This window comes from Callithrix jacchus, chromosome 14 (genome assembly GCF_049354715.1).
Source record: "Callithrix jacchus isolate 240 chromosome 14, calJac240_pri, whole genome shotgun sequence".
NCBI classification, from domain to species: domain Eukaryota; kingdom Metazoa; phylum Chordata; class Mammalia; order Primates; family Cebidae; genus Callithrix; species Callithrix jacchus.
Window position 1 is genome coordinate 106,107,535 of NC_133515.1, and position 25,603 is coordinate 106,133,137.

The 25,603-nt window shown below is 40.9% G+C and overlaps 1 protein-coding gene across 24 annotated transcripts in view; it reads left to right on the plus strand.

The window, feature by feature from the left end:
* Nucleotides 1-210: 210 nt before the first annotated feature.
* KIDINS220 (kinase D interacting substrate 220) overlaps nucleotides 211-25,603 on the plus strand; it is a 118,196-nt gene continuing 92,803 nt past the window's right edge. For 18 of the 24 annotated variants that reach the window (XM_017964569.5, XM_078349994.1, XM_008981167.5 and 15 more), the window contains exons 1-4: nucleotides 211-355; nucleotides 10,765-10,903; nucleotides 17,696-17,794; nucleotides 18,824-18,922. In XM_017964569.5, the coding sequence (XP_017820058.2) occupies nucleotides 10,796-10,903; nucleotides 17,696-17,794; nucleotides 18,824-18,922 (306 nt within the window). In that variant the 5' untranslated portion in view covers nucleotides 211-355; nucleotides 10,765-10,795. The remainder of the gene's footprint in view (nucleotides 356-10,764; nucleotides 10,904-17,695; nucleotides 17,795-18,823; nucleotides 18,923-25,603) is intronic. The other 6 variants (XM_035273293.3, XM_078349989.1, XM_078349991.1 and 3 more) reach the window with 1 other exon arrangement.

Consider the following 25,603-nt stretch of genomic DNA (forward strand, 5'->3'; position numbering starts at 1 on the left):
TAATTATTTCTCTGAAGAAGCTTGATTGTAATGGCAAATAGAGATCATAAATTAACTGTAATGAGGGTGACATTGACAGAGAAAAACCTTGTCCCGGGTGTCCCTGCCCCACGGCCCCTCCTGCCCCGCCTGCTCTACGCCCCTCCCCTCCACGCCCAGGGAGCGTGGCTACCCGGAGCCCCGCCCCTGCCCCAGGCCACGTGATCTGTCAGTTCGCTGAGAGGGAAGAATATGGCTGCCGGGTGTGGTGAGGGCGACGCGCTTGCAGTCGCTGTCTCTTGCTTTCCCGTCCTCTGACACCGCCTGCAGCCGAGCGGGCCGGTTCCGCCCGAGCTGAGGACCAGGTTGTGAGTCGGTCAGTGTGGAGGCCGGCTCGCGGGGCTTTGCCGCGGATGGGGGGGGAGGCGGGGCCGAGGCCGGGCTGGGGAGCCGGGTGGGTAGGTGGGACAGCCGGGGAGCGCGCGGGAGGGGCGCGCTGTGGCCGCGGGCCTCGGGTAGGGCCTGGCGCGGGCCCGGGACGCTCGGGCCCCGGCTTTCGGGCCGAGTCCGCGTTTGCTCGAGCGCCTGGAAGGTCTTCGGCTTTGGAATCTCAGGTGTTTTGTCTCCTCAGGGACCCGTAGGGTGGGCTGAGGTTAAGGGTGTTGGTAAAATCGTTTTTCTTTTTTCTTTTGCCAGGCAGCCTCTAGTGCATCCACCACCTCGAGAATCCCCCTCAGCTGGTACCGCTAGTCGTTATGGGTTTCTCTTCCTAGGCTTCCCTGGGCCGGGAGGTATTGTTTTCTCCCTCGCGGTCATCGTGGACTCCATTGCTCCATTGTCCTGTGCAGGCTTTTAAACGCCTTGACAACATGGTGCAAGCCATTGATTTCCGTGCTTTCAAGATTTATTTATAGGACAGTCGTTTCTTCACTCTGTAATCTTGGAATTTTTATTCTTTCAAGTCGGTAGGTTTAAACAGATGAAGATTTTTTTAATTAATAACTATGCAGTCATCTCTGCTCCCTATGGGCACGTGTTAAAAATGTAGATTTCTTAGCGTTTGAGAGATTCTCATTTTTTCGGCTAGAGGTGTGGCTCGGGAATCACCCCTTGAGTTTCATTCCTGTCCACATTTTGACAACACTGAGGACCAGACGTCTACACCGTTTTAAACCACCGTGGGTATTGCGTGCAGAGCCCGGGTTGGGAAATGCTGTGGCCAGGTGTGTTCTTTGTTCTCTTTGGCTCTACTCGCCTGGACTACTTTCATCATAATCATTTTGGGGTGCTTGTTAAAATGTCCGTTTCTGAGCACCGCCCCAAATCTAGGGAATGGGATTCTCTCGGGGAGGAGCTTAAGGGATATGTGTATTTGACAAGCTTCCCTATTAATTCTGATGCACATAAGTTTGAGAATCTTTGTTCTATACCCTTTATGTGAATGATTTCCAGATCTTTCACACACAGTGTGAACCATATATTTTTCCAAGTATTGGGTGGGTTTCTCAACCTAGCTCTTCTGGGGCATTTCAAATTCAGCCTAAGCACCCTATAGCCCCCTTCACCTAGCTGGGGTGGTGGGAGGGGGAGGCATAACTAAAGTAGAGAAAGGTCTCCTGCTCTTTTTTTTAATTTTTTTTGTTAAGGGCCGCTCCATTCTTCAGTCACCTCTGCTGGTCATCTGGTCATCTTCCACCTGTTCTTTCTTTTCCAATCTGTCACATGGTTAGTTTTTATATCCAGAATATCTCTTCTGGATATTTTGGTAGGTCAGAAAGTTTAAATATTGGGGATTTTATATTTTCGAGTTAGTATCTCTCGTTTCTTCTCCATTCCCACTGCCTCTTCTGTGTGCTATTTCGGTGGTTCTTCAGCTGGTATCTAGGGCCCTGATTCTTTGTTTTTCCAGTCTGGGTCACATACACTGCCAGGAGACTTATTTTTATAGGATCATGTATGAATGTGCCATCCCCTTCTTCCTGCTTTTGCTGAAGAACTGTCAGTTTCTCCATTTTATGTGCTACTGTATTAGTCAGGGCTGCTTACAAGTCAAAGAACAGAAACTTAATCTTTTACTTCAAGGAAAAGGAGATTATAGGATTGAACGAGGGTCAGAAGGAAGTCAGGAAGTCGCGGTGGCTCAAGCCTGTAATCCCAGCACTTTGGGAGGCCGAGGCAGGTGGATCACGAGGTCAAGAGATCGAGACCATCCTGGTCACCATTGTGAAACCCCATCTCTACTAAAAATACAAAAAATTTGCTGGGCATGGTGGCACGTGCCTGTAATCCCAGCTACTCGGGAGGCTGAGGCAGGAGAATTACCTGAACCCAGGAGGCAGAGGTTGCGGTGAGCCGAGATCGCGCCATTGCACTCCAGCCTGGGTAACAAGAGCGAAACTCCGTCTCAAAAAAAAAAAAAAGAAGTCAGGATCCCAAGTGGCTCCATTTTCTACATCTCCCTGGGGCAACTTTTTTTTGAGACCGGGTCTGGTAGTGTTGCCCAGGCTGGAGTGCCGTGATGTGATCTTGGTTCACTGCAGCCCTGACCTCCTCCTAGGGGCCATATTTGTTCTCTTAGGCAGAGTCCCTTTTCTGTTCATGTCTGTTGTGTTCTCTCTTTGCGACTGACTGTCTCAGAACTGTATCATTTTATAGGTGACCCATATTCGCTGACTCAGTTTCTGGTTTCTAATTCCCAGTTCTAGAGAGAGAGAAGTCTGATTGGCCCAGCTTATCTTTTTCAACAGTTTAATGCCATGGATCATAATATGCCCATCCCTGGGGATGGCTGATGGTAGAGAACGTGGCCATTGAGGGAACAGGAGCTGTGAGTGGGCAAAGTCCTCCAGAAGAGGCATCTTTAGTAAACCTATGCAGTTACTCAATTTGACAGTTTTCTATTACGTTTCTACTTGATCTAGATTTGTAATAGGTTCTGGGGATATAAGAATGAAGGAGAGAGAAAGCCCTTTGTAAATTAGTTTGAGGCCAGGCATGCTGGCTCACACCTGTAATCTCAGTGTTTTGGGAGGCCAAGGCAGGAGGATCACTTGAGGCTGGGAGTTCAAGAGCAGCCTTGGCAATATAGCAAGACCTGTCTCTACAAATACTAAAAATATAAACAATTACCTGGGCATGTTGGCGTGTACCTCTAGTCCCAGGTACTCAGGGAGGCTGAGGCAGAAGGAGCACTTGAGTCCAGAAGTTTGAGGCTGCATTGAACTGTGAATGTGCCACTGCACTCCATCCTGGGCAATAGAGCCAGACCCCGTCTCAATAAAAATCAGTACACACACACACACACACACACACACACATGAGTTAGTTTAAAGGTGACCTGTGAGTGGGGTTTTGAAGGATATGTTTTGGCTCGTTAAGAATGTTAAAGTTGGGTCCAGCATTCCAGGTAGTTAGGTGAGCTTGGGCATGCCCATTCATTCGACTGATACTGGGTTCTGTGGTGTACCAGGCACTTCTCTAAGTGCTGGAGATTCAGCAGTGAAAAAAACAGAGATAGTCTTTATTCTCACTGAGCTGCATTTGTTTGGCTGGGGGAAGCAGACCAAAAACAAAGTATGTGGTATGTGGAGTGATGCTAGGTGCTATAAAGAAGACCTGTGAAGTAGGGCTGTGGAACGGGGAGATAGTAGGCAGGGAGAGGGCTGTTTATACATGTTGGTCAGGGAAGCTCTGATCAGGTGACATATGTACAGAAACTCATTGTGGCCTGAGCAGAGTCAAGGAGAAGGAGCAGGAAGAGTTGAGCTGAGGGAGGTGGGGAAGGGGTGGAATACATCAAGCAGGGCCTTGTCCGCCGTGGTAGGGATCTGGGATTTTATTTTGAGTGAGAGGACAGCTTTTGGGGTGTTTTGAGCACAGAATGATTATAAGAAGACATGATTCAGGAGGACCACTTAGGTCTCTGTGTGAAGGGGGCAAGGGCTGCCACCCAGGTCCAGGAATGTCAGCGTTAGGGGAGGCTCTGGGGACTGCATAGGGATTATTGTCCCTGGAGACTTAAGTGGGAGGAGGGGAGGAGCTGGGGATAGAAGAACCATGGGAGGGGCCACATTCAGGAACTATTGTGTCTATCTGGAGGATGTGAAAGAAGTAAGCATTGGGCAACACGGCCGCTATTGTTGCTTTCCCTGTACTGTGTCTGTGATGGGAGAAAAGTTGTAGGGTGCATCTATTAACTGATTGGCCTTTTAGTGAAAGAATTTGAATACATTTAAAAATTTTGCCTATTACATTGGCAAGTTCTAAAAATGAGCTTACTACAATATAAATTTTTTGTTCTGACATTGCTGTTGGCTACATCTGCCATCTTCAAAACTGGTGTCGAGACATTAATTTTTTTGCTAACCACGTGAAAGAATATATAGTCTTATATTCCCGTTACACAGAAATGCTGTGGACAATAGATTCAACTGATGTTCATTTATTCAAGAAATATAGTGTCTTGTATGGGACAGCTGTTATGCTAAGTGTTGGGTATTTGGTACAGAATAAAAGAAAATAATCCATTCTTCTTAAAAGCTTATATCCTAGTGGGAGAGACAGCTATTAAACAGGTAATTATGTCCCATTCCAGCAGGTGCAGCCAAAAAAAAAACAAAGACAGAGTAAACAGGTAAATATGTAAATTACAAGTTTAATAAAATGTTATGAAGGAATAAAAAGGATTCCATGATAGAGAACAATCCAGGTTAGGAGAATCTATCAAGAAATGATCATATGCTGTTATTATGTAAAACAGCTAATATTTATTGGCTTCATATGGGTTAGGCACTGTTTTAATCCCATTGTGTGTAAGTGTGCAGTTATTTGAAGATGGGGAATCTCAGACACCGAAGTGAAGAAACCAGCCCAAGGAGATGGGGGTGATAGAGAGAGGCTGGTTAAGTACAGACATGCAGTCAGGTGGAAGGAATACGTTCCCGTGTCCATCCGCACAGTGCTATGCTTAACAGTTTATTGTACATTTTATTTTTTATTGTAGTTTGAAAATGGCTAGAGGTAAGATTTGAGATGTTCCCAGGACAAAGAGATGATAAGTGTTTGAGGTGATGAACATCCTAAATACCCTGATTTGATCATTACACATCACATGCACGTTTCCAGATACTCCACATGCCCGTAAATAGTAGAGTTGTTACGTATCAGTTAAAAAGTTAAAGAAGAAAAAAACTAGCTTGAGATGGTATAATGATCAATAGTACAGCCAGGAGTCACGCCAAGGCAGTTTGGCTCTAGGGTTTATGCTTCTGACCACTAGACTGAGCTTCCCTTTAAGACGAAAGGCCTTTTTAAAGTGAACATTGACACTGAAATGTGAAAGACAAGAAGCTGTAGTTTTTTTCCTGTGATGAAACTTTTTTTTTCTAATGAAAATGTATGTAGACTTCTATCAGGTAAAACGATGTAGCATAAAGACATGTAAAGGCAAAGCTAAACATGTCCTCCTTTTAGTCCTACATGGTAAGATAACTAATTTTACAGCCAAGTATGTGTCCTTCCACAATTTTTGTTCATGTGTACACACTGAATAGATACATATATAGGGGTCTTGTTTATTTTATCAAATAGAATTATACCACATACATAGGCTTCAACATGACATTGTGTCATGAGTTTTACTGTTGTAGATAACAACAGATGTGGATTTAATGTTCTAATTTTGTTTTATAATTTCTGGGTACTTATATATGTGCCTACAAACGTGACATTGAATAATTGATTGTTCAGCGAAATTGATCAAACACTGTCAATGCCCCTCTAGTCAAAGGCTGCTAGGACCATACTTACAGTTGAACAAAGTCGGTCTTATTAACTCCCTGCAATGAAGGAGAATGCCTATCCTAGGGAACTATGGGAGATCTCTGTAAGAGGTTGTTAGAAAATACTTAGAAGATTCGAGCTGATGTTAGGTGATTTGGGGAAGAGTTCAAGGAAGAAAAGCTTTGCTCAGTCTTGGGCGCTATAGGAAGCAGGGGGAGTGGGCATTCTGCAATTGGAGATTTAAAATCTTAATGAAAAGGAGAGAGGCATGGAGTAAGGCTGAGGCTGTACTTGATAAAGAGCAGCATTCCTTCATCTTAGCCATGATAGGAAGATGTTTGAGCGTTTTGTGGTTTGGGTAATGTTCATGATTTGGTCTGTGTTCAGATGATTCCAGAGTAGTTTTATTTTTGTCTTCCTATCCTGGTGACAGAGTGACCTTGTTTGATGTTGGTGTTCTTTGAAATCGTTGCATTTACTTTAGAACACCAAGTCTGGTTGTGCATGCCAGGTCAGCTCCTGACAGTCAGGGGCTGCTTTTCCCTCTCACCCCCTGTTGTGTCGGCATTATGCTAGATAAAAAGCAGATTCTGCCACAGGAACTTGTAGTCTAAGGGAGTTGTGAAGAGAGTAAGTAAAATGGAGAGGAGAGTTGAGTGTGATGTGAGCAGTCTACAACTAGATGTATACACCGGGTTGGACGAGCTCAGGGCCTGGCCCAGCTTGGGGTAAGCAGCCAGTCCGTGAAGGCTTCCAGAAGATCTGTTAGAGCCATGTTCTTAAGGATGGGTAGGAGCTGTCCAGGCATATATATCGTGGACAATGGACTTTGTAAGCAGAGGGGGCATTAAGTGCAAAGGTCTGGAAAGAACAAAGTGTGGGGCAGGGTAGATCAGTCTGGCTGGTGCTGGAAGCGTAGATGTGACTGTGTGTGTGCGGGGGAGAAAGAGATGAGGCTGGAATGGTAAGATGGGGCCAGATTCTGAAGGATCTGCATGTCCTCCGCAAAATCAAGGACTGAACTTACCGAGTCTTCACTCTGCTTAGTGGAGAGCAAAGCTTTCCATAGGAATTGCATATTTGCATTTTTACCACGGCTTAAAAGCCTCAGAGGACATAATTTCCTTGAATAACTTGTAAGTATTAAGGCTGTCATCTGTCTTCCCAACCTTGGTTTCTAGAGGAATGTGTTGTGGATCACTCTTGCTTCGGTGTGGCAAATGGATTGGAGGGGCAGGACTGGAGAGAAGATGCAAAAATTGATAGCCTGTGACATTGATCCAGGTGAAAGATGGTGTAGTAGACATTTTTAGAATTGATGTCTGCATCACAACTGTTTACTCTTTTCTGGAAGCAGTGCAAATACTGTGTGACCTTGTAACCCCGTCCCAACTTCATGTCTCTAGTTGATTGCCTCTGGGTGTGCAACAGATCCAGCCTGGTCAGTCAGAGCCCTTTTCTGGAACTTTTGGATCTGGGAACAAGTAATAGCCTGCTTTTTCTGCTGTTAGAAACTATCTGATTTAGGCCAGGTGCAGTGGCTCACGCCTGTAATCCCAGCACTTTGGGAGGCTGAGGCGGGTGGATCACTTGAGCCCAGGAGTTTGAGACCAGCCTGGGCAACATGGTAAAACCTCATTTCTACAAAAATTAGCTGGGCATGTGGTGCATGCCTGTAGTCCCAGCTACTCAGGAGGTGGGAGGATCGCTTGAGCCTGAGAGGTCAAGGCTGCAGTGAGCTGTGATCGTGCTACTGTACTTCAGTCTGAATGACAGAGTGAGACCCTGTCTCAAAATAAATAAAATGAATGAATTATCTGATTTGAGGCTGGTGAGCTGTGGGAAGCCATATTTCTTTTTGTGTAGAAGAAGTTGGTCTAGAATGAAAGTGGATTAAGCGAGTAGAGAAAGAGAATCCTCCTGGCATTTGTGGTCCAGTGGCACCCACTCTCCCCATAGTGTGTTTATGGGATATAAACCAGCATCCTTCAAATACATTTTTCTGTTTTGGTTAAGCTAGTTTAAATTAGTCTCTTGCAACCTAGGGGTCTGGTTAGTATAGATGGGGAAGGCCTAAACTAAGGCACTGAGCATGAAGTTGGCTGATCTCACACTTTAGGGGGTAAACTGGATGACAGATGGTAGCTGTGCGACTCAGAGAGAGATGGATGTCTTGGTAGAATAAAGATGAGAATGGTGTTCTACTTGGAAGGACCAAATTGAGCATAGGCAGGGGCGTGGAACAGCACTGGGGGACTGGGGTGGATTTGAGTGCTTCTGCTTGGCTGGGCTGTAGGTGAGTGGGGCTGGTATAGAGGGACAGCCAGATCCCGCAAGCCTTACTGAGGAATGGGAACCAATGAAGGTGGGTGTTGGTGATGACTGCTAATAAAAATCCCTCACTGCTTTCTAATGATAGAAGTATCACATTCCGGAACATGCAGGAAATAAAGATTCTAAAGAAAACAAAATTACGCTAATGCCCATTACCATTTGTTCTTTTTTTTATTTCCAGTATTAAAAAACATATATATTTAAAACAGCTGAGATGCTGTATATATAGCTCTTAATCTTTTACCCACTTCTTCTATTATGAGCATTTTTCTGTAATGCATTTTTGAGACATTTTGATGACTGTATATTATCCTACTTTGTGAATTTTTGTAATTTATATAATATCCATTTCTAAGATTTTTGTTCTTATGGATAAAATTGTTTTACTTAAAATCTCAAAGTTTTGTCCATGTTTCTCATGTTTTTAGAATAATTCCTAGAAGTGAAACTATTGGATCAAATAACATCATTTTTTAAAATAAAATTTTCCAACCCAGGAGTATAGATTTAAGTTGCTATGAATATATACTCTCTGAAAGTAAGGTATATGGATGTATAATTTACATATAATAAGCTTCACACTTTTTATTGGATGGTTTTGAATTTTGACAAATGAATGACTGTAACTGCCACCATAGTCAAGATATAGAACACCCATTAACTCACCAAATTCTTTTGCACTCTTTTGTAGCCATCTCATTCCCCTGCCTTAGACCCTGGAAGCCCCTGATCTGTTTTTTGCCGCTGTAGTTTTCCTTTGCCAGAATGCTGTATAAGTAGAATCATATAGCACGATGGTTTCTGCCCTCTGGCCCCCAGAGATACACTTTTTTCCCCATGTGCAAAACATATTCACTCCATCCCAAGGCCTCCCTCAAAGTCTCAGTTCATTTCAGCATCAACCCAAAGTCCACAGTCTCATTTAAATCTCATCATCTAAATCAGATACGAGAGGCTGTGGGTGTAGTCCATCGGGAGGCATGATTCCTTTCCACCTGTGAAACACAAGAAACAAGTTGTCTGCTCCAGCATTGAGCTGGGGAATGGGCATGGGATGTCAGTTATGGATGGTCCTGTTCAAGAGTAGAGGAAAAGGAAGGAAAAAGGATTTATCAGACCCAAGCAATTTTACTTTCGTAACAGCAGAAGTTTTCAATTTTGATGAACTCTGATTTATCAGTTTTCTTTTTTCATGCACAATGCTTATATCAAATCCTTCTTAATCTCTGGTCACTAAGGTCGTTTATGTTTTATTCTAGAAGTTTTGTATTTTCTGTATGTGATACAAAGTATGGATTGAGGTTTGTTTATTTGCATTTGGATGTCCATTTGAATATAATAAAATTCCTACTTTTTTGGAACTTAAAGTGTAGTTATGGTAGACAGACAATAAGCAAACAATATGTCAATTTTCTGATGGTGGCAAGTGCTGTGGAGAGTGGTGAAAGCAGGACAAAGGGTTGAGAGTGCAGGGCCAGTGAAGCCTGTGTGAGCTTGGTGCCCTCACCTCCCACATCAGGTGAGACTTTCTAACCAGGTGACCTGAAGGAGATCAGGGGGTGAGCCACATGTATGTCCTATGGAAGAGAATTTTAGGCAGACAGAAAAATAGCACAGAGGCCTGGTGAGGTGGGACAGTGTGCAGCATGGCCAGGCAGCCAGGAGGGTGAGAGGGAGTGGTAGGAGCTACGGTCACAGGTGTAACACAGGTGAGAGGCTTGCCACTTAGAGTCATCTAGGCCAAGGTAAAAACCTTTGATTTTACTTTGAGCACTCTGAGAAGCTCTTAGAGGGCTTCGAATAAAAGAGGCCATGCTCTGACTTAGTACTCCCCACATTCCGGTTCTTCCTCAGTGGTGTCAGCGTCACAGGGAGCTGGGTAAAGATGCAGAGTAAGGGTCCCCACGCAGACCTGCTGAGCCAGACTTTCTGATGTTGGGCCCAGGAACTTGCTTTAAAAGCTCTTCAGGTGATTCCGATGTATGTTAAAGTTAAAAAAAAATTTAATGTAATATTAATTGACAAATTATATATATTTATGGGGTCCAGTGTGATGTTTTGATACATGTATCCATTGTGCAGTGATTAAATCAGGCCAATTAACATATTCATCACCTCACATACTTCTTATTTATTTGCAGTGAGACCATTTAAAATCCACTCTTCCAGGTAAAGTGGAGGTAGGGAGGCCAGTTAGGAAGTGATGACAGTGATCCAGGTGAGAGTCACTGTGGCTCATCCCGGGTGGCAGTGATGGAAGTGGTGAGTGGTAGTCAGATGTGAAATGTGTTTTACAGGTAGAGCCAAAAGGATTTGCTAATAGATTGAGTGTAGGGTGCAAGAGGAAGAGGTCAATTCCAAGGTTTTTGGCCTTGGAGGAATGGACCTGAGCTGCCGTTTACTGGGATGGTGACAGCAGGAGGAGGAGGGAAGCATGGGGATGGATCCGGAGTTTGGTGTTTGGATAAGATGGAGGTGAGTGTGAACCTAGAGAACTGACATCTTGGTGGCTTTTTGCCACCTGAGCTGTTGAAGCTGTCAGAAGCCATGTCTTCACTTCTGCCACTGGAGGTGTCCTTGCATGAGGTTTATGTTAAGAAGGATACTGTATTTAATGGTAACTTAATTCTTTTCTAACTATAAATTATGTGTATTTTGTCTAATTAACAGATATTGAAGTGAACGGCAGCTTTCTGTGAAAATGTCAGTTTTGATATCACAGAGTGTAATAAATTATGTAGAGGAAGAAAACATTCCTGCCCTGAAAGCTCTTCTTGAAAAATGCAAAGATGTAGATGAGAGAAATGAGGTAAGCCCAAGTTTGTAAAATTAAATTCTTTCACAAAGATTTGTTGACTGCCTACTATGTACAGGATAAAAGTGTGTAAGAAATAGGTAGTTCTAACCCTTAGTGATATTGGACTATACTTACGATATAACGTTTGAAAAGTACTTCAAATTCCATGTTTTTGGAGTACATTTTAACGTATATAAATGATTGACTATTGAAATTAGCTTTATTAATTTTTCCCCTGACTTACTATTCAGGAAGCTTGGTTACTGAAATCAAGTTCTTCCATGAAACTTTGGAGATCATCTGGACCTGACCTTGATTAACAGATGAGAAACCACGGGTTGTTGAAATCCTTGCTTTAATGAACGCCAGCTGTTTTCCTCCACTGTTTGTCCCGTACGCTTTGGGATTATAAAAACCCTACATCTTTAAATAATATTTAAAACAATTTCTATATTATTTATTTTGGTTCTACCTGTAAAACACATTTCACTTTATTAGAGAGTTAAATAGGTTATGTGTTATATTTAGTAACACGTTAATAAACATTAACTCAGATATTTCTACTCAATGTTAGGAGTTTAAAAATGTGTATCCTAGTTCATTATGAAGAGCCAAGCTATTATTATTTGGCATGACATTTTAGGTGCTAAAAATGAACAGTTTTGTGTAAATTTTGTAAGTGTCAAGGTATGTGTTTGTTTTATAAAACTTAAGGAAAACAACCCTGTCTCTTAGAACTGTGTGTATTTTCAAGGGTATATTTCTTGTCAGTAGATAAGATGAATAAGGAGTGAGTTTTTATTCTATGCTATATGTGTATGTGTATGTATATATACTTACATGTTTGTATATTTTTGCTTACATATATATCTGTGTGTAGACATATAAGAGTTTTTTTTGTTTTGTTTTTGAGACGGAGTTACGCTCTTGTTACCCAGGCTGGAGTGCAATGGCGCGATCTTGGCTCACCACAACCTCCGCCTCCTGGGTTCAGGCAATTCTCCTGCCTCAGCCTCCTGCGTAGCTAGGATTACAGGCACGTGCCACCATGCCCAGCTAATTTTTTGTATCTTTAGTAGAGACGGGGTTTCACCATGTTGACCAGGATGGTCTCGATCTCTTGACCTTGTGATCCACCCGCCTTGGCCTCACAAAGTGCTGGGATTACAGGCTTGAGCCACCGCGCCCGGCCCGACATATAAGAGTTTTATTTATAAATTTTTGTTGTGATAAACACATACTATAAAATTTACTGTCTTTACCATCTTCCCCATTTTTAAGGATACAGTTTAGGAATATTAAGTATTTCTGCATTGTTGGAAAATAGATTCCAGAACTGTTTCTTTTTTTTTTTTTTTTGAGATGAAGTCTCACTCTGTCGCCCAGGCTAGAGTGAAGTGGTATGATCTCGGCTCACTGAAACCTCCGCCCGCTGCGTTCAAGTGATTCTCCTACCTCAGCCTCCCAAGTAGCTGGGACTACAGTTGTGTGCCACAACACCTGGCTAATTTTTTGTATTTTCAGTAGAGATGGGGTTTCACCACATTGGTCAGGCTGGTCTCGAACTCCTGACCTCAAGTGATTTGCCCACCTCACCTCCCAGAGTGCTGGTATTACAGGTGTGACTACTGTCCCCAGCCTATCAGAGCTCTTTCATCCTGCAAAATCAAAACAATATTAAACAATGGCTCTCCCTTTCCCGCTCTCCCTAATTTGTATGAATTTGACTATTCAGATACCTCATGTAATTTGACTTAAATACTGTTTGTCTTTTTGTGACTGGCTTATTTCGGTAGCATAATAGCCTCAAGGTTCATCCATGTTATAGCATGTAACAGGATTTCCTTCCATTTTAAGGCTGAATAATATTTCATTGTATGTATGTAGCACATTTTCTTGATCTGTTCATCTATGGCTAGAAATTTGGGTTGCTTCCATCCCTCGGCTGTTGTGAATAATGCTGCTATAAACATGGGTGTTCAAATATTATAAATGGTTTTGCTTTTGTTTTTTGTTTTTAGACAGCGTCTCACTCTGTCACCCGGGCTGGAGTGCAGTGGCAGAATCAGGGGTCACTGCAGCCTTGACCTCCCAGGCCCAAGTGATCTTCCTGCTTCAGCCCCCTCTCAAGTAGCTGGGGGACAGGTGTGCAGCACCATGCCTGGCTAATTTTTTTAATTTTTAGTTGAGATGGGGTTTTGCCTTATTGCCCAGGCTGGTCTCGAACTCCTGGACTCAATCTGTCTGCCCGCCTCAACCTTCCAAAGTGCTGGAATTACAGATGTGAGCCATCATGCCTGACATATACATGTTTTTAAAGCTGCTGAACTGACTTAGTAACTACTTTATTATTACTTTTTTTGACGTGGAGTACCTAATTTCATTTAATGTTAACTCAGTTGTTAAGGAAGTCTTGATATAAAAATGTTATTACAATAATATTATGCTAGCTAATGTTTTTACTGAGTACTTATGCAAATATCCTGGTATATATTTTCTGTGTCTTAACTCATTTAATTTGCATAGCTGCTATATAAAGAATATTACTGTTATTTATCATTATTTATGGATAAATGACTTAATTCCTCGGTTTCCTATCCAAGATATTGTTTGGTAGAGTCCATATTTGAACTCTGCTCTATTTGATTTTGAACAAATTATAATCTGTTTAAGCTTTATGAGTTTTCTTTGAGTCTTCAGAATAAAGTTTAATGATAGATAGTGCCTATATTTTCAATGTTTCTATATTGACCAAAATATATTTTCATTAGTTAACATCATTATCCCCTTCTATGATTATGAATAGTTAAGTTGTACATAGATAAGATGTAACACTTGTAACTGGAGATCAGTAATTGTAATAAAAGAATTACAGAAGTAGTCATTTTGTCAGCGTATGTTAGCATGTTTGGAATAACCGTAAGATAGTTTGGAAACAGTAAGTTTTACTTCAGAGACACTCGTCTAGGGAACAGTGAGAGCATAGGTTCACTTAGAAGGAAAAAAATAGCACGTCAGTAAATGTAAAATTTTGTTAATCTTACCGCCATAAGGAGTGAAGCACGGGGGCAAAGAGCTTAATTTAGCGTCGTGTGAGATAAGCGTTTAGTGGATATTAATTAACATTATGTCCAGTTTAATACTGTATTAATTTAAATTGGAGTTTTAAAGTGATAATTTGAAACTACCTGGGCTTGCTCAGTTATGGCTCAGTGTAAAAGTTGGTATTTTTTTTTTTTTAGCATTCTTCTGATAAGGTGTTAATTTTTATAGAATTACAAAAAATTGTTTGGGGTTTTCCCTTCTTTTTCGTTTTAAAATGTATTTATGTAACTTTATGTTAATATGTTTTGGTTATAAGTTTTGGAAAAGATTCTTAAGTATCAGATCAATTAAAATAACCCAGGAGGCGAAGGTTGCAGTGAGCTGAGATTGTGCCAGTGCACTCCAGCCTGGGTGACAAAGCGAGACTTCGTCTCAAAAAAAAAAAAAGCCTATCCAGTGGGTAGGCTGGATGCAGTGGCTCATGCCTGTAATCTCAGCACTTTGGGAGGCTGAGGTGGGTGGATCTCTTAAGTCCAGGAGTTTGAGACCAGCCTGGGCACTGTAGTGAGACCCTACTTCAACTAAAAAAATTATCCAGGTGTGGCACCTTTTAGACCTAGCTACTTGGAAGGCTTAGGTGGGAGGATCACTTGACCCCAGGAGTTCAGGGCTGCAGTGAACTACAATTGTACCACTACGCTGCAGCCTGGGCAACAGACTGAGATCCTATCTCTAAAAAATAGAAAATAAACAAATTAAAAAGGGGTAAAATGGCCTGATACTGTGCTTATTAGCACATAATTGGTCAACGAACAGTGAATTCTAGTTGCCTTTTTTTTGTTGCTTTATTTGTAAACTAGATGCCAGTCTTCTCGATGGCAAATCTTTGTCCTTTGTAGAGTAGCGAAGGGTTTTTATTTTTATTTTTGAAAGGAACAAAAAGTCACTCTCACGTCTCCTTGGTATAAGGTTGAGGCTAGCCATTTTTCTCCTGTTTAAGAAAATGAACTGAGACTTTAAACAGTGGATTTTGCTGTATGTTTATGAGTGAACTTTATTTTGTTGAGATAGGGTCTTGCTCTTCTGCCCAGGATGGAGTGTAGTGGCATGATCAGCTCACTGCAGCCTTTACCTGCTGGGCTTCAGCAGTCCTCCCACCTCAGACTCCTGAGTAGCTAGGATTACAGGTGTTTGCTACCATGACTGGCTCTTTTAATTTTTTTTTTTTTTGTAGAGATGAAGTCTCACTATGTTGCCCAGGCTAGTCTCCAACTCCTGGGCTCAAGTGATCCTCCTGCCTCAGCTTCCCAAAGTGCTAGAATTACAGGCATGAGAATCGCTGTGCCTGGCCTATAAGTAGACTTTAAGGGAATTTTCAAAGGAGGATTTCAAAATGTTTTAGTTTCACCATAATTATTCGAAGAAGTATAAATCCTCCAGAAGGACTGCTTTAAAAAAACAGTGGTTATTTAGGTCTCATTCCCTTAAATAAATAGAAATGGGAATCTAGAAATTGGGAAGAGCCAAAAGATGCTTGAATAATAGCTGTTTTTGCATTGCAGTCTTCTGGAAAGCTGAGATGAAGCCCGGTATTTCAGTGAGCGCAGTGTTCTGTTTTGTTTTGCTGTGTTTTGGCTTGAGGTCACTATAAGTAGTAGGGCAGGGGTTATGTGGGTTATGTAATCCTGTGTTCTCTGGAAGGAGATAGGCATGGAATTTGCTGGGATTGTGGGGTCAGGTATGGAAAGGATCTTTATCAATTTATTTTCAAGTAGAGGAATGAAGTTGTCATGACATAAGTTACTCTATCTCTACAACTGTAGTTACTGGACTGGTTAAGAACTAGGAGAATCCAAGTAGGCTTTGTTTTCAGGCCCAATTTTTAAAGTAACAATCGTTCTCTTTGGGGATCCAGTAAAACTTTATGCAGCCTTTTGTGAGAGTCATTATTTTTTTGGATAGCATAGCTACAAAAGGTATATCAGTTAAGAATTGCTCTCAAAGCAGTGATTTAGACAAATTAAAGTTTTATTTTTCTCACATAATGACAAGCTAGATGAGCCATTCCAAGGCTGATATGATGGCTTCAGGATGTCCTCAAGGACCCAAGCTCCTTCCTTTCTGGCCACTCCTCAGTGTGTGCCTACTGCCTCCAGTCATGTTGCAGAAGCTGTAGCATTGTGTCTCAGTGTCAGTCAAGAAGAAGGAAAAGGCACAGACCAGCTGAATTCGTCCCTGGCAGAGCTTTCCTGGAAGAGCTAGCCAGGGCATTGTTTTGGGGTTATTTCCAGCTGCAAGTGAGGCTGAACATGGGTGTTTTTTTCAGCTGAGCTCATTGCCACCTCCAACAAGCCCTGTCTTTTTGGGTAGTGGGTAGACAACTAATAGTTTCTGCAAGACAAAATAATGACCATTCGCGTCTTTCATTTGGCATGTTTCTAGACTGTCAAATTTATGCCATCTTTCCTACTTGTGTTACAGGTATGTTATTTATAACATTTCTATTATTAAAACATTTATATTATGTTTTTCTCTCATTATCTAGAAATACTTTTCTATGGGAAGATCTGAAATGTAACTGTGACCCCAGAGAGTAAACAGAAAACTTCCCTGAGTCTTTGGAATTGTAATTTTGAAAACTATGATGTAAAATTGATGTATCCTCAGGACTATGAATTTAGAGTTTGTTGCTTTAATTTATATATTCTACTAATCAATAACTTTGATATCTTACTTTTTATCCCAGTAGATTAGAAGGGAGAACAATTCTATAGAATTTCTAACAAAGAACCTAGAGCTGACAGAGACATGCGTGGCATAATAATGAATGTTAGTAGTTATGACTCAGAATTATAAACATAATGTTTAAGGTGATCTGTTTAACAGGTAGCAGTGTCCACATAGGTTTTTGGAATCATGATTATCTTAAAAGTTATAATCAGCTTTAATGTTGAGAGGATAAATTGTTTCACCCAGAAAATCTATGTGTAATACATCATTCCCTAATGACCCTGGTTGGATGATATGTGGCTACCACATATAATTTAGTATCTGTCCTTACATAGGAATGTCTGTATTTAATGTGATCGATTTTTGAACTTTAAACCAGTGTTTGTGTTTAAATCCTTACTTGTATTATTCTTAAAATAGCATCTGTTGTATTTCACTAATCATTATAATTATTTGCTTATTTGGATGTTGTGCCTAAAAGATTTTTAAATTCTTTGAGACTTTGCTCACTCATTTACCCAGAAAATATTTAAGAACGTGTGTGGCAGTCATTGTCCCTCACACTGGATATGTAGTTTTAAACCTGTAAGCAAAACTGACATGCTTCCCAGCCTTTAGGTGAGACAGACAATAATCAGTTGTTAATCACACAATAAAAATGTGGTTACAAACAAGGATTAGTATAGGAAAAGTCAATGATAGGGGATGAGTAAAGAGGTGGGAACGAGCAGGAGGGCACGTTAAGGCTGGGAGTGGCATAGGCTGGGTCAAGAGCCAGGCATGCCCTGCCCTGCCATCACTCAGGGTTTGTGTCAGATTGTTAATACTGTGGGAAGAAAGTTATGTTTTATTTTTCTTTGACTTTTAAATTATTAGTAAACTGAAACTTAGCTGTTTCTAAATTAAATATAGTAAACACAACTAACTAATGCTTAATATGCATTTGTGAAAATGTGTGCTATCTTTAACTGATGTTTTAATAAAAGTACAGTGTCTTGATAAGTTCCCTGTGTCTTTTCTACTCTTTAGTGTGGCCAGACTCCGCTGATGATAGCTGCAGAGCAAGGCAATCTGGAGATAGTGAAGGAGTTAATTAAGAATGGAGCTAACTGCAATCTGGAAGATTTGGTATCTATTAAAATAATTAACTCATTATTTTACTCTCTCTTTGCTATTTTTTTTTCATAATTTACGCTCTTTTTGCTATTTTTTTTTTCAGAAGTGATTCAAAAGTAATGATTAAAACTTTTACATATATCTCAACTTTGCCTAGCGGGCTATATCAGTTTACTTTTTTTGAAGAGTAATACAGGAGGGAATTTTTTACTATCAATGAAGGATCTCAGCTCTTTGGTTTTTGTATACGGATAGGACTGGCTGAATAGAGAGCCTGTGTACATGTGGTTAAGTGTTTGCCTTGATGATATCCACATATGAGTCATGTTAAGTAACTCCCCATAGTGGTAACATATTATAAATGTCATTACATGATAACGCCCAGGAAGATATGTTCCCTTCTGATATCACTTGTCAGGGATAAATCAACATTCCACAAAGTTACATTTCCTCTAATTTTTCCTGTATTTTTGGAATTGTGTTTCAGGGTCACAAAGCTACATCTATTTTGTTTCTTAATTGAATGATCATTTGAGTTAAATTACAGTTAGGAATAAAAGTTAACATAGGATGCTTGTGTCCTTTATTTACAAAATAAAGGAGAATAGTTCTTTTTCCATATCACAAAGTTTCTTAACACATCATATGAGATCTCTGTAGTTTGGTAGCCTGTGAATATGCTTTTAAATCTGATTACAGTCTCTTTAATTCCAGTGCATATTATAGTAATGGTTGCTAGCCATGAGGATTAGCTTTGAGGTTTTGATGATCATCTTTTCTCCTTTTTAAAAACATAGTACATGATTAGAAGTCCAGTGAGAAGACTGAACAAGCAGTTATAAAAACGTGTTTACACCATTATTAGTGATGCAAATGGACAGACTCTTGAGAGAGCTTCAGTATCACTTTAGTTTAGTCAGCATAGGTCACATCATGTCAATTTGGTATGATCATTTGGTATGTACATTTAATTTTAGTTTTTCTTACTTTGAAATGTTATTTTTGGTTTTAAAATGGTAACTTTAAAAATATGTGTTCAAGGATAATTGGACAGCACTTATATCTGCATCAAAAGAAGGGCATGTACACATCGTCGAAGAGTTACTGAAATGTGGGGTTAACTTGGAGCACCGTGATATGGTATGCACATTTTTTATAATATGTTCTTCATTAGCTGAAATCTTATTTATAGTAACAGATATGTGTGAAATCTTGTATTTTTATGTTTGAAATGATATTATAATAATGTTTTTAGAATTTGGGGTTGGGCATTGAAATGACCCTCAAGAATGTTTTAAAACCCAGGTGTTATAATATACCTCTTAGAATATTCTTAGTCATTTTTCATTTATTTCAGAGTTTAAAATTCTGAAATAGTGTTACAAATAACTTGTTACCCTTTAATATATCAATGTTTTAAAATATCTGAGACAGTTGTTTCCTTTAGATAGGACTTTAGGAGGGACAGCGTATGGTTTTAAACTATTATCAGGTGTTTGAAGTTGTGCTTTTCAGAATAATATGTTTAGATTTATTTTTAAAGTGTGATTATTTTCAGATGTGCTATCTGTGCATGACAGAAGTTTAACAAGATGTGATCCTTAATTATTACTTAGCTCTTATTTGAGCATGGCATCTGATTAAAGCATAAGGTGAAGAGAGAGATCATTTCTGGCTAATTCTATAAAATGTTCAGCCTTTTAAAAAGTTGACTTTAACAGTAGAAGAAAGGAAGATGACCTGCTGTGATATATAAAATATTTATTACTTAGCCGATGATGCTTTTTGAAGTACAGATGGTCTGAGTTTTGAAGAAGCCACAGCCTTCCACCATTTTGTACTTAATAGCACATTATAATTTACACAGTAGTTTTACCTGTACAGTCTTATATTTGTTCTCAAAATTAAGTGAAGTGGGTGGTTTCATAGGAAGATATAGGGAACCACTAGTATCTTACATATTTCAGAAAAGAATTTAAGTACATTGCAGTGAAAGTTTAGGGAGAGAAGAAAATTATGTCAGTAACCTAGGCAAAGATGGATATAACAGCTGAGAGTAAAATGTGGTTCCTGCCTTGCTGGTACGAAAGGTAGAAGGGAAATGCAGGGAGTTATCCAGTTCTCAATATTTTCTTAAAGGTACCTTACCAGATTCTCAGATGAGTTAATAATGACACAGCTGCTATGAAGCACATAAGGAGGCCAGGCGTGGAATAGTACCATACCAATAGGTGTCATACCAGTAGGTAGCTATTCCATGCCTGGCCTCTGGGTACTTTATAGCTGCTGTGTCATTTAACTGACTTCTCAGAACAATCCTAGGGACTAAGGATTGATTTTGTTCTCAATGTGCAGTTGAGGAAATTGAGACTGGAAGAAGTGAATCTTTATCCTAAGTCACACAGCTAGGAAGCATTTGGGCTGGGTTTTGAACCAGGTCTCTGTGCTCCAAGGGCTTTCTCCTCTGTCATTGTTTTACATATATCAGCAAGGGAATTAGGAACAATAAAATATACATTATGAATGTGTAAAAATGCATTAAGATTCAGAAAAACTGATTTCTTTAACTTTGGCTCTCGCTATTTCTTCAGATGACCACAAAACCTTTAACATTTAAAGGGTCTTTATTTAGGCTTTAAAACACTGAAAGTTGGGGAAACTGAGGACAGTATCTCTCATAGTATTGTGGGACCTTAACCTCAAAGGATTGGGTGGGTTGGGTGGTAGTAACTACCAAGTTGAGGGAAGACAGAGTCCCTGGGAGAATTCCAGGATATGATATCAAAAGGCTGCTGAGGAGTCTTCCTGTGAGGACCTTTACTGGCACCAAACTGAAGAAAGAGTTCATGAAATAGCTATGAAGCTATACTATAGTTCATTTGTCTCAGTCTTTCATTTTGCCAGTTTAGCTTCATTTTCTTGAGGTTAATATTTTTATCTCATCGTTCTTACAAAGGGGGTTAGGGAGACATTATTTTTTTTTCCCCTGAGTCAGAGTCTTGCTCTGTTGCCCAGGCTGGAGCACAGTGGTGCAATCTTGGCTCATTGCAACCTCTGCCCCCCAGGTTCAAGTGATTCTCCTGCCTCAGTGTCCTGAGGAGCTGTGATTACAGGCGTGTACCACCATGCCTGGCTAACTTTGTGTATTTTTAGTAGAGGCAGGATTTCACCATGTTGGCCAGGCTGGTTACAAACTCCTGACCTCAAGTGATCCTCCTGCCTAAGCCTCCTATTTTTGTTTTTTTGTTTCTTTGTTTGTTTTTTGATACAGGGTCTCACTCTGTTATCCAGGCTGGAGTGCAATGGTGCAGTCTTGGCTCACGGCAACGTCTGCCTCCCAGGCTCAAGTGATCCTCCCACCTCAGCCCCCCTCCTAGCTGGGACTTCAGACACACACCACATGGCCAACTAATTTTTGTATTTTTTGTAGAGATGGGATTTCACCATGTTGCCCAGGCTGGTCTTGAACTCCTGAGCTCAAATGATCCGCCCTTCTTGGCCTCCCAAATTACTGGCATTATAGACGTGAGCCACCATGCCCGGCTGGGACATTATTTAAATCGAAGTGATGGCATGATGTTAAAAAGTCTGGGCAAGTATTTTACAAGTTAAAATGTATATGTAAGACTTGACTTGATCAAATGTCCAGCTCTAATTTGACCTAAATACGTTGTGTCTTTCACGGCCTTGACACTTCTGAAGAGTACTCATCAGGAATTTTAGAAGGTTCCTCAATTTGGATTTGTGGATGTTTCTCATGTTCAGATTCAGATGTGCTTTAGAGGGAAGGATGTCCCAGAGGTGATGTGCTTTTCTTGGTGCACCCCCTAGGGGAAACATTATTTCAGTTTGTATCACTGGTGATGTCAACCTTCATCTCTTGATTAGGGTGGTGTCTGCCACTGTAAGGGCACTATTTTTCCCTTTGTCATTACTAAATATTTGGGGAAGATACTTTGAGACGAAACAAAATATTTCTTCTGACTAAACTTTCACCTGCTTGATTTAGCATTCATCAGTGACTCTTACCTGAGTTATTACCATTACTGTGGTGGTGTGATGATGATTTTCTGTCTCCCTCATTCGTCTTACATTAATTCATTAGAATTCTTCTGTAAGGAAGAGTTCCCTGTTTCCCTTCCCCACATCCTGCTCTATCTATCTATCTGCCATCTGTCTATCTGTCCATCCATCCATCCATCGATCCATTTATCTATATATCTGTCTGTTTCTTTCTATTTCAGTATGGACTCATGAACATTTATTCCTTGGGTTATAGCCCAGTACTAATATTTATTGTTCAAGTTATTCCAACCCATTAGAAGCTCTTTCAGGCTGGCTCTGTGCCCTTTTAAGATGCTCCATACTTAAAAAAATTTTTTTTCAAGTATTTCCTTATTTTTAGTACTTCAGAATGGTTCAGGGTCATGCTCATCTTGTTTTTTTCCTGTGCTAGCACTGCAATCAACTAATTTTCCAAGGAAATCGTGCTCTTTTTATTGGACAATGTTTGGAAACCAGTGTCTAGGTGTTAGGAGTGCTTGCTACTAGTGGGGCGTCACTGCTTCTAGTCCCCAGTGGATGGAGGTAGGAAGTACATGCAACTCATGAATACACATACTTCTATTTCTGTAGCTATCCCAGCACTTTGGGAGGCCGAGGCGGGTGGATCACGAGGTCAAGAGATCGAGACCATCCTGGTCAACATGGTGAAACCCCGTCTCTACTAAAGATACAAAAAATTAGCTGGGCACAGTGGCGCGTGCCTGTAATCCCAGCTACTCAGGAGGCTGAGGCAGGAGAATTGCCTGAACCCAGGAGGCGGAGGTTGCAGTGAACCGAGATCGCGCCATTGCACTCCAGCCTGGGTAACAAAAGCGAAACTCCGTCTCAAAAAAAAAAAAAAAAGCTATCTATATTTTTAAAAATGAGCTCATGTTGATACCTTTCCATTTTCTTCATATTCTGGTTAATTTTTAGAAAAATTCACATATAGTAAAATTCACTCTGCATGTGCAGTGACACATATTCCACCACAGTTCCATACACAACAGCCCCGTCACTTTGGCCATCCCCAATCCCTGGACACCACTGATCTGTTTTCCTTTTCTATAGTTTTGCCTTCCAGGTTAGGGCAAACACATACACACACACACACACACACACCCCTTAAATTTTTTTTTTTCGAGACAGTGTCTCAGTCTCTCACTCAGGCTACAGTGCAGTGGTGTGATTTTGGCTCACTGCAGCCTTGACCTCTGGGGCTCAAGTAACCCTCCCACCTCAGCCCCAGGTAACTGGGACTACAGGTGTGCGCCATTATGCCCAACTAATTTCTAAATCTTTTATAGAGATGAGATTTCACCATGTTGCTCAAGCTGAACTCTGGAGTTCAAGCAATCCATCTACCTGGGTCTCCCAAAGTGTGCCATCACACCTGGCTAAATAGTCCTTTTCTTTTTTCTTTTTTGGAGACAGGGTCTTGGTCTGTCATCTAGACTGGAGTGCACTGGCTAGGTCTTGGCTCACTATAACCTCTGCCTCCAGGGTTCAAGTGATTCTCCTGCCTCGGCCCCCTGAGTAGCTGGTACTACAGGCATGTGCCACTATGCCCAGCTAATTTTTATATTTTTAGTAGAGACAGGGTTTTGCCATGTTGGCCAGGCTGGTTTTGAACTCCTGACTTCAGTGATCCACCTGCCTTGGCCTCCCAGATTGCTGGTATTATAGGTGTGAGCCACCATGCCTGGCTAAATATTCTATTTTTAAAAAAATGTTTTAATTTTTGTGGGTATATAGTAGTTATATATATATTTATGGGGTACATGAGATGTTTTGATATAGGCATGTAATACGTACTAATCACATCATGTAAAATGGGGATCTGTCCTGTCAAGCATTTATCCTGTGTGTTATAAACAATCCAGTTACACTTTTTTAGTTATTTTTAAATGCACGATTGAATTATTACTGACTATTGTCACCCTATTTTACTAACAAGTACTACGTCTTATCCTTTCTATTTTTTTGTACCCATTATCCATCCCAACCTCCTACCCAACCCTCCTGCTATTCTTCCCAGCCTCTGGAACCATCTTTCTACGCTCTATCACTATGAGTTCAATTGTTTTGATTTTTAGATCTCACAAATAAGTGAGAACATGTGATGTTTGTCTTTCTGTGCCTGGCTTGTTTCTTTTAACATAATGATCTCCAGTTACATCCATGCTGTTGGAGATGACAGGATCTCATTCTTTTTTTAATGGCTGAGTAGTACTCCATTGTGTGTAGGTACCGCATTTTCTTTATCCATTTATCTGTTGATGGACACTTAGGTTGCTCCAAGTTTTGGCTGTTGTGATAGTGCTGCAATAAACATGGAAGTGCCAATATCTCTTTGATGTACTGATTTCCTTTCCTTTGGATCTGTACCCAGCAGTGATACTGTGAGATAATATGGTAGCTCAAGTTTTAGTTTTTTGGAAAGCCTCCAAACTGTCCTCCATTTTGATTGTACTAAGTTACATTCCCACCACCAGTGTATGAGGGTTCCCTTTCTTCACATCTTTGCCGGCATTTGTGATTGCTTGTCTTTTGGATAAAAGCCATTTTAACTGGGGTGAGATGATATCTCATTGTAGTTGTGATTCCTATTTCTCTGATGATCAGTAATGTTGAGCCGTTTTTCATATGCCTCTTTGCCATTTATATGTCTTCTTTTGAGAAATGTCTGTTCAAATTTTTGTTCATTATTTTTTTTGAGACGGAGTTTCGCTCTTGTTACCCAGGCTGGAGTGCAATGGCGCGATCTCGGCTCACCGCAACCTCCGCCTCCTGGGTTCAGGCAATTCTCCTGCCTCAGCCTCCTGAGTAGCCGGGATTACAGGCACGCGCCACCATGCCCAGCTAATTTTTTGTAATTTTAGTAGAGACGGGGTTTCACCATGTCGACCAAGATGGTCTCGATCTCTTGACCTCGTGATCCACCCGCCTCGGCCTCCCAAAGTGCTGGGATTACAGGCTTGAGCCACCGCACCCGGCCTCATTTTTTGATCATTAGTTTTTTCCTGTAGCGTTGTTTGAGCTCCTTATATATTTTGGTTTTAATCCCTTGCCAGATGGTTGCTTTGCAAATATTGTCTCCCATGCTGTGGGTTGTCTTTCCGTTTTGTTGGTTGTTTCCTTTGCTGTGCAGAAGCTTTTATACTTGATATGATTCCATTTATCCATGTTTGCTTTGGTTGCCTGTGCTTGTAGGGTATCAGTTAAGAAATTTTTGGCCAGACGGAATGGCTCATGCCTGTACTCCCAGCATTTTGGGAGGCCAAGGTGGGCGGATTCCAAAGTCAAGAGATTGAGACCATCCTGGCCAACATGGTGAAACCCTATCTTTACTAAAAATACAAAAAACTAGCTGGGCATGGTGGCGCCTGCCTGTAGTCCCAGCTACTTGGGAGACTGAGGCAGGAGAATCAGTTGAACCCGGGAGGTGGAGGTTGCCATGAGCCAAGATTGCGCCACCGCATTCCAGCCTGGTGAGAGAGAAAGACTCTTGTCTCAAAAAAAAAAAAAATTTTTTTTTGTTTAGACTAGTGTCCTGGAGAGTTCCTCTGATGTTTTCTTGTAGTAGTTTCATAGTTTAAGGTCTTAGATTTAAGTCTTTAATCCATTTTGATTTTTGTATATGGCGAGAGAAGGGGTCTAGTTTTATTCTTTCGCCTATGGCTATCCAATTTTCCCAGCACCCTTTATTGAAGAGACTTGTCTTTTCCCATGGGGACAAATATTTTTTATCCCTTTTATTGATGTTGAAACAGGATG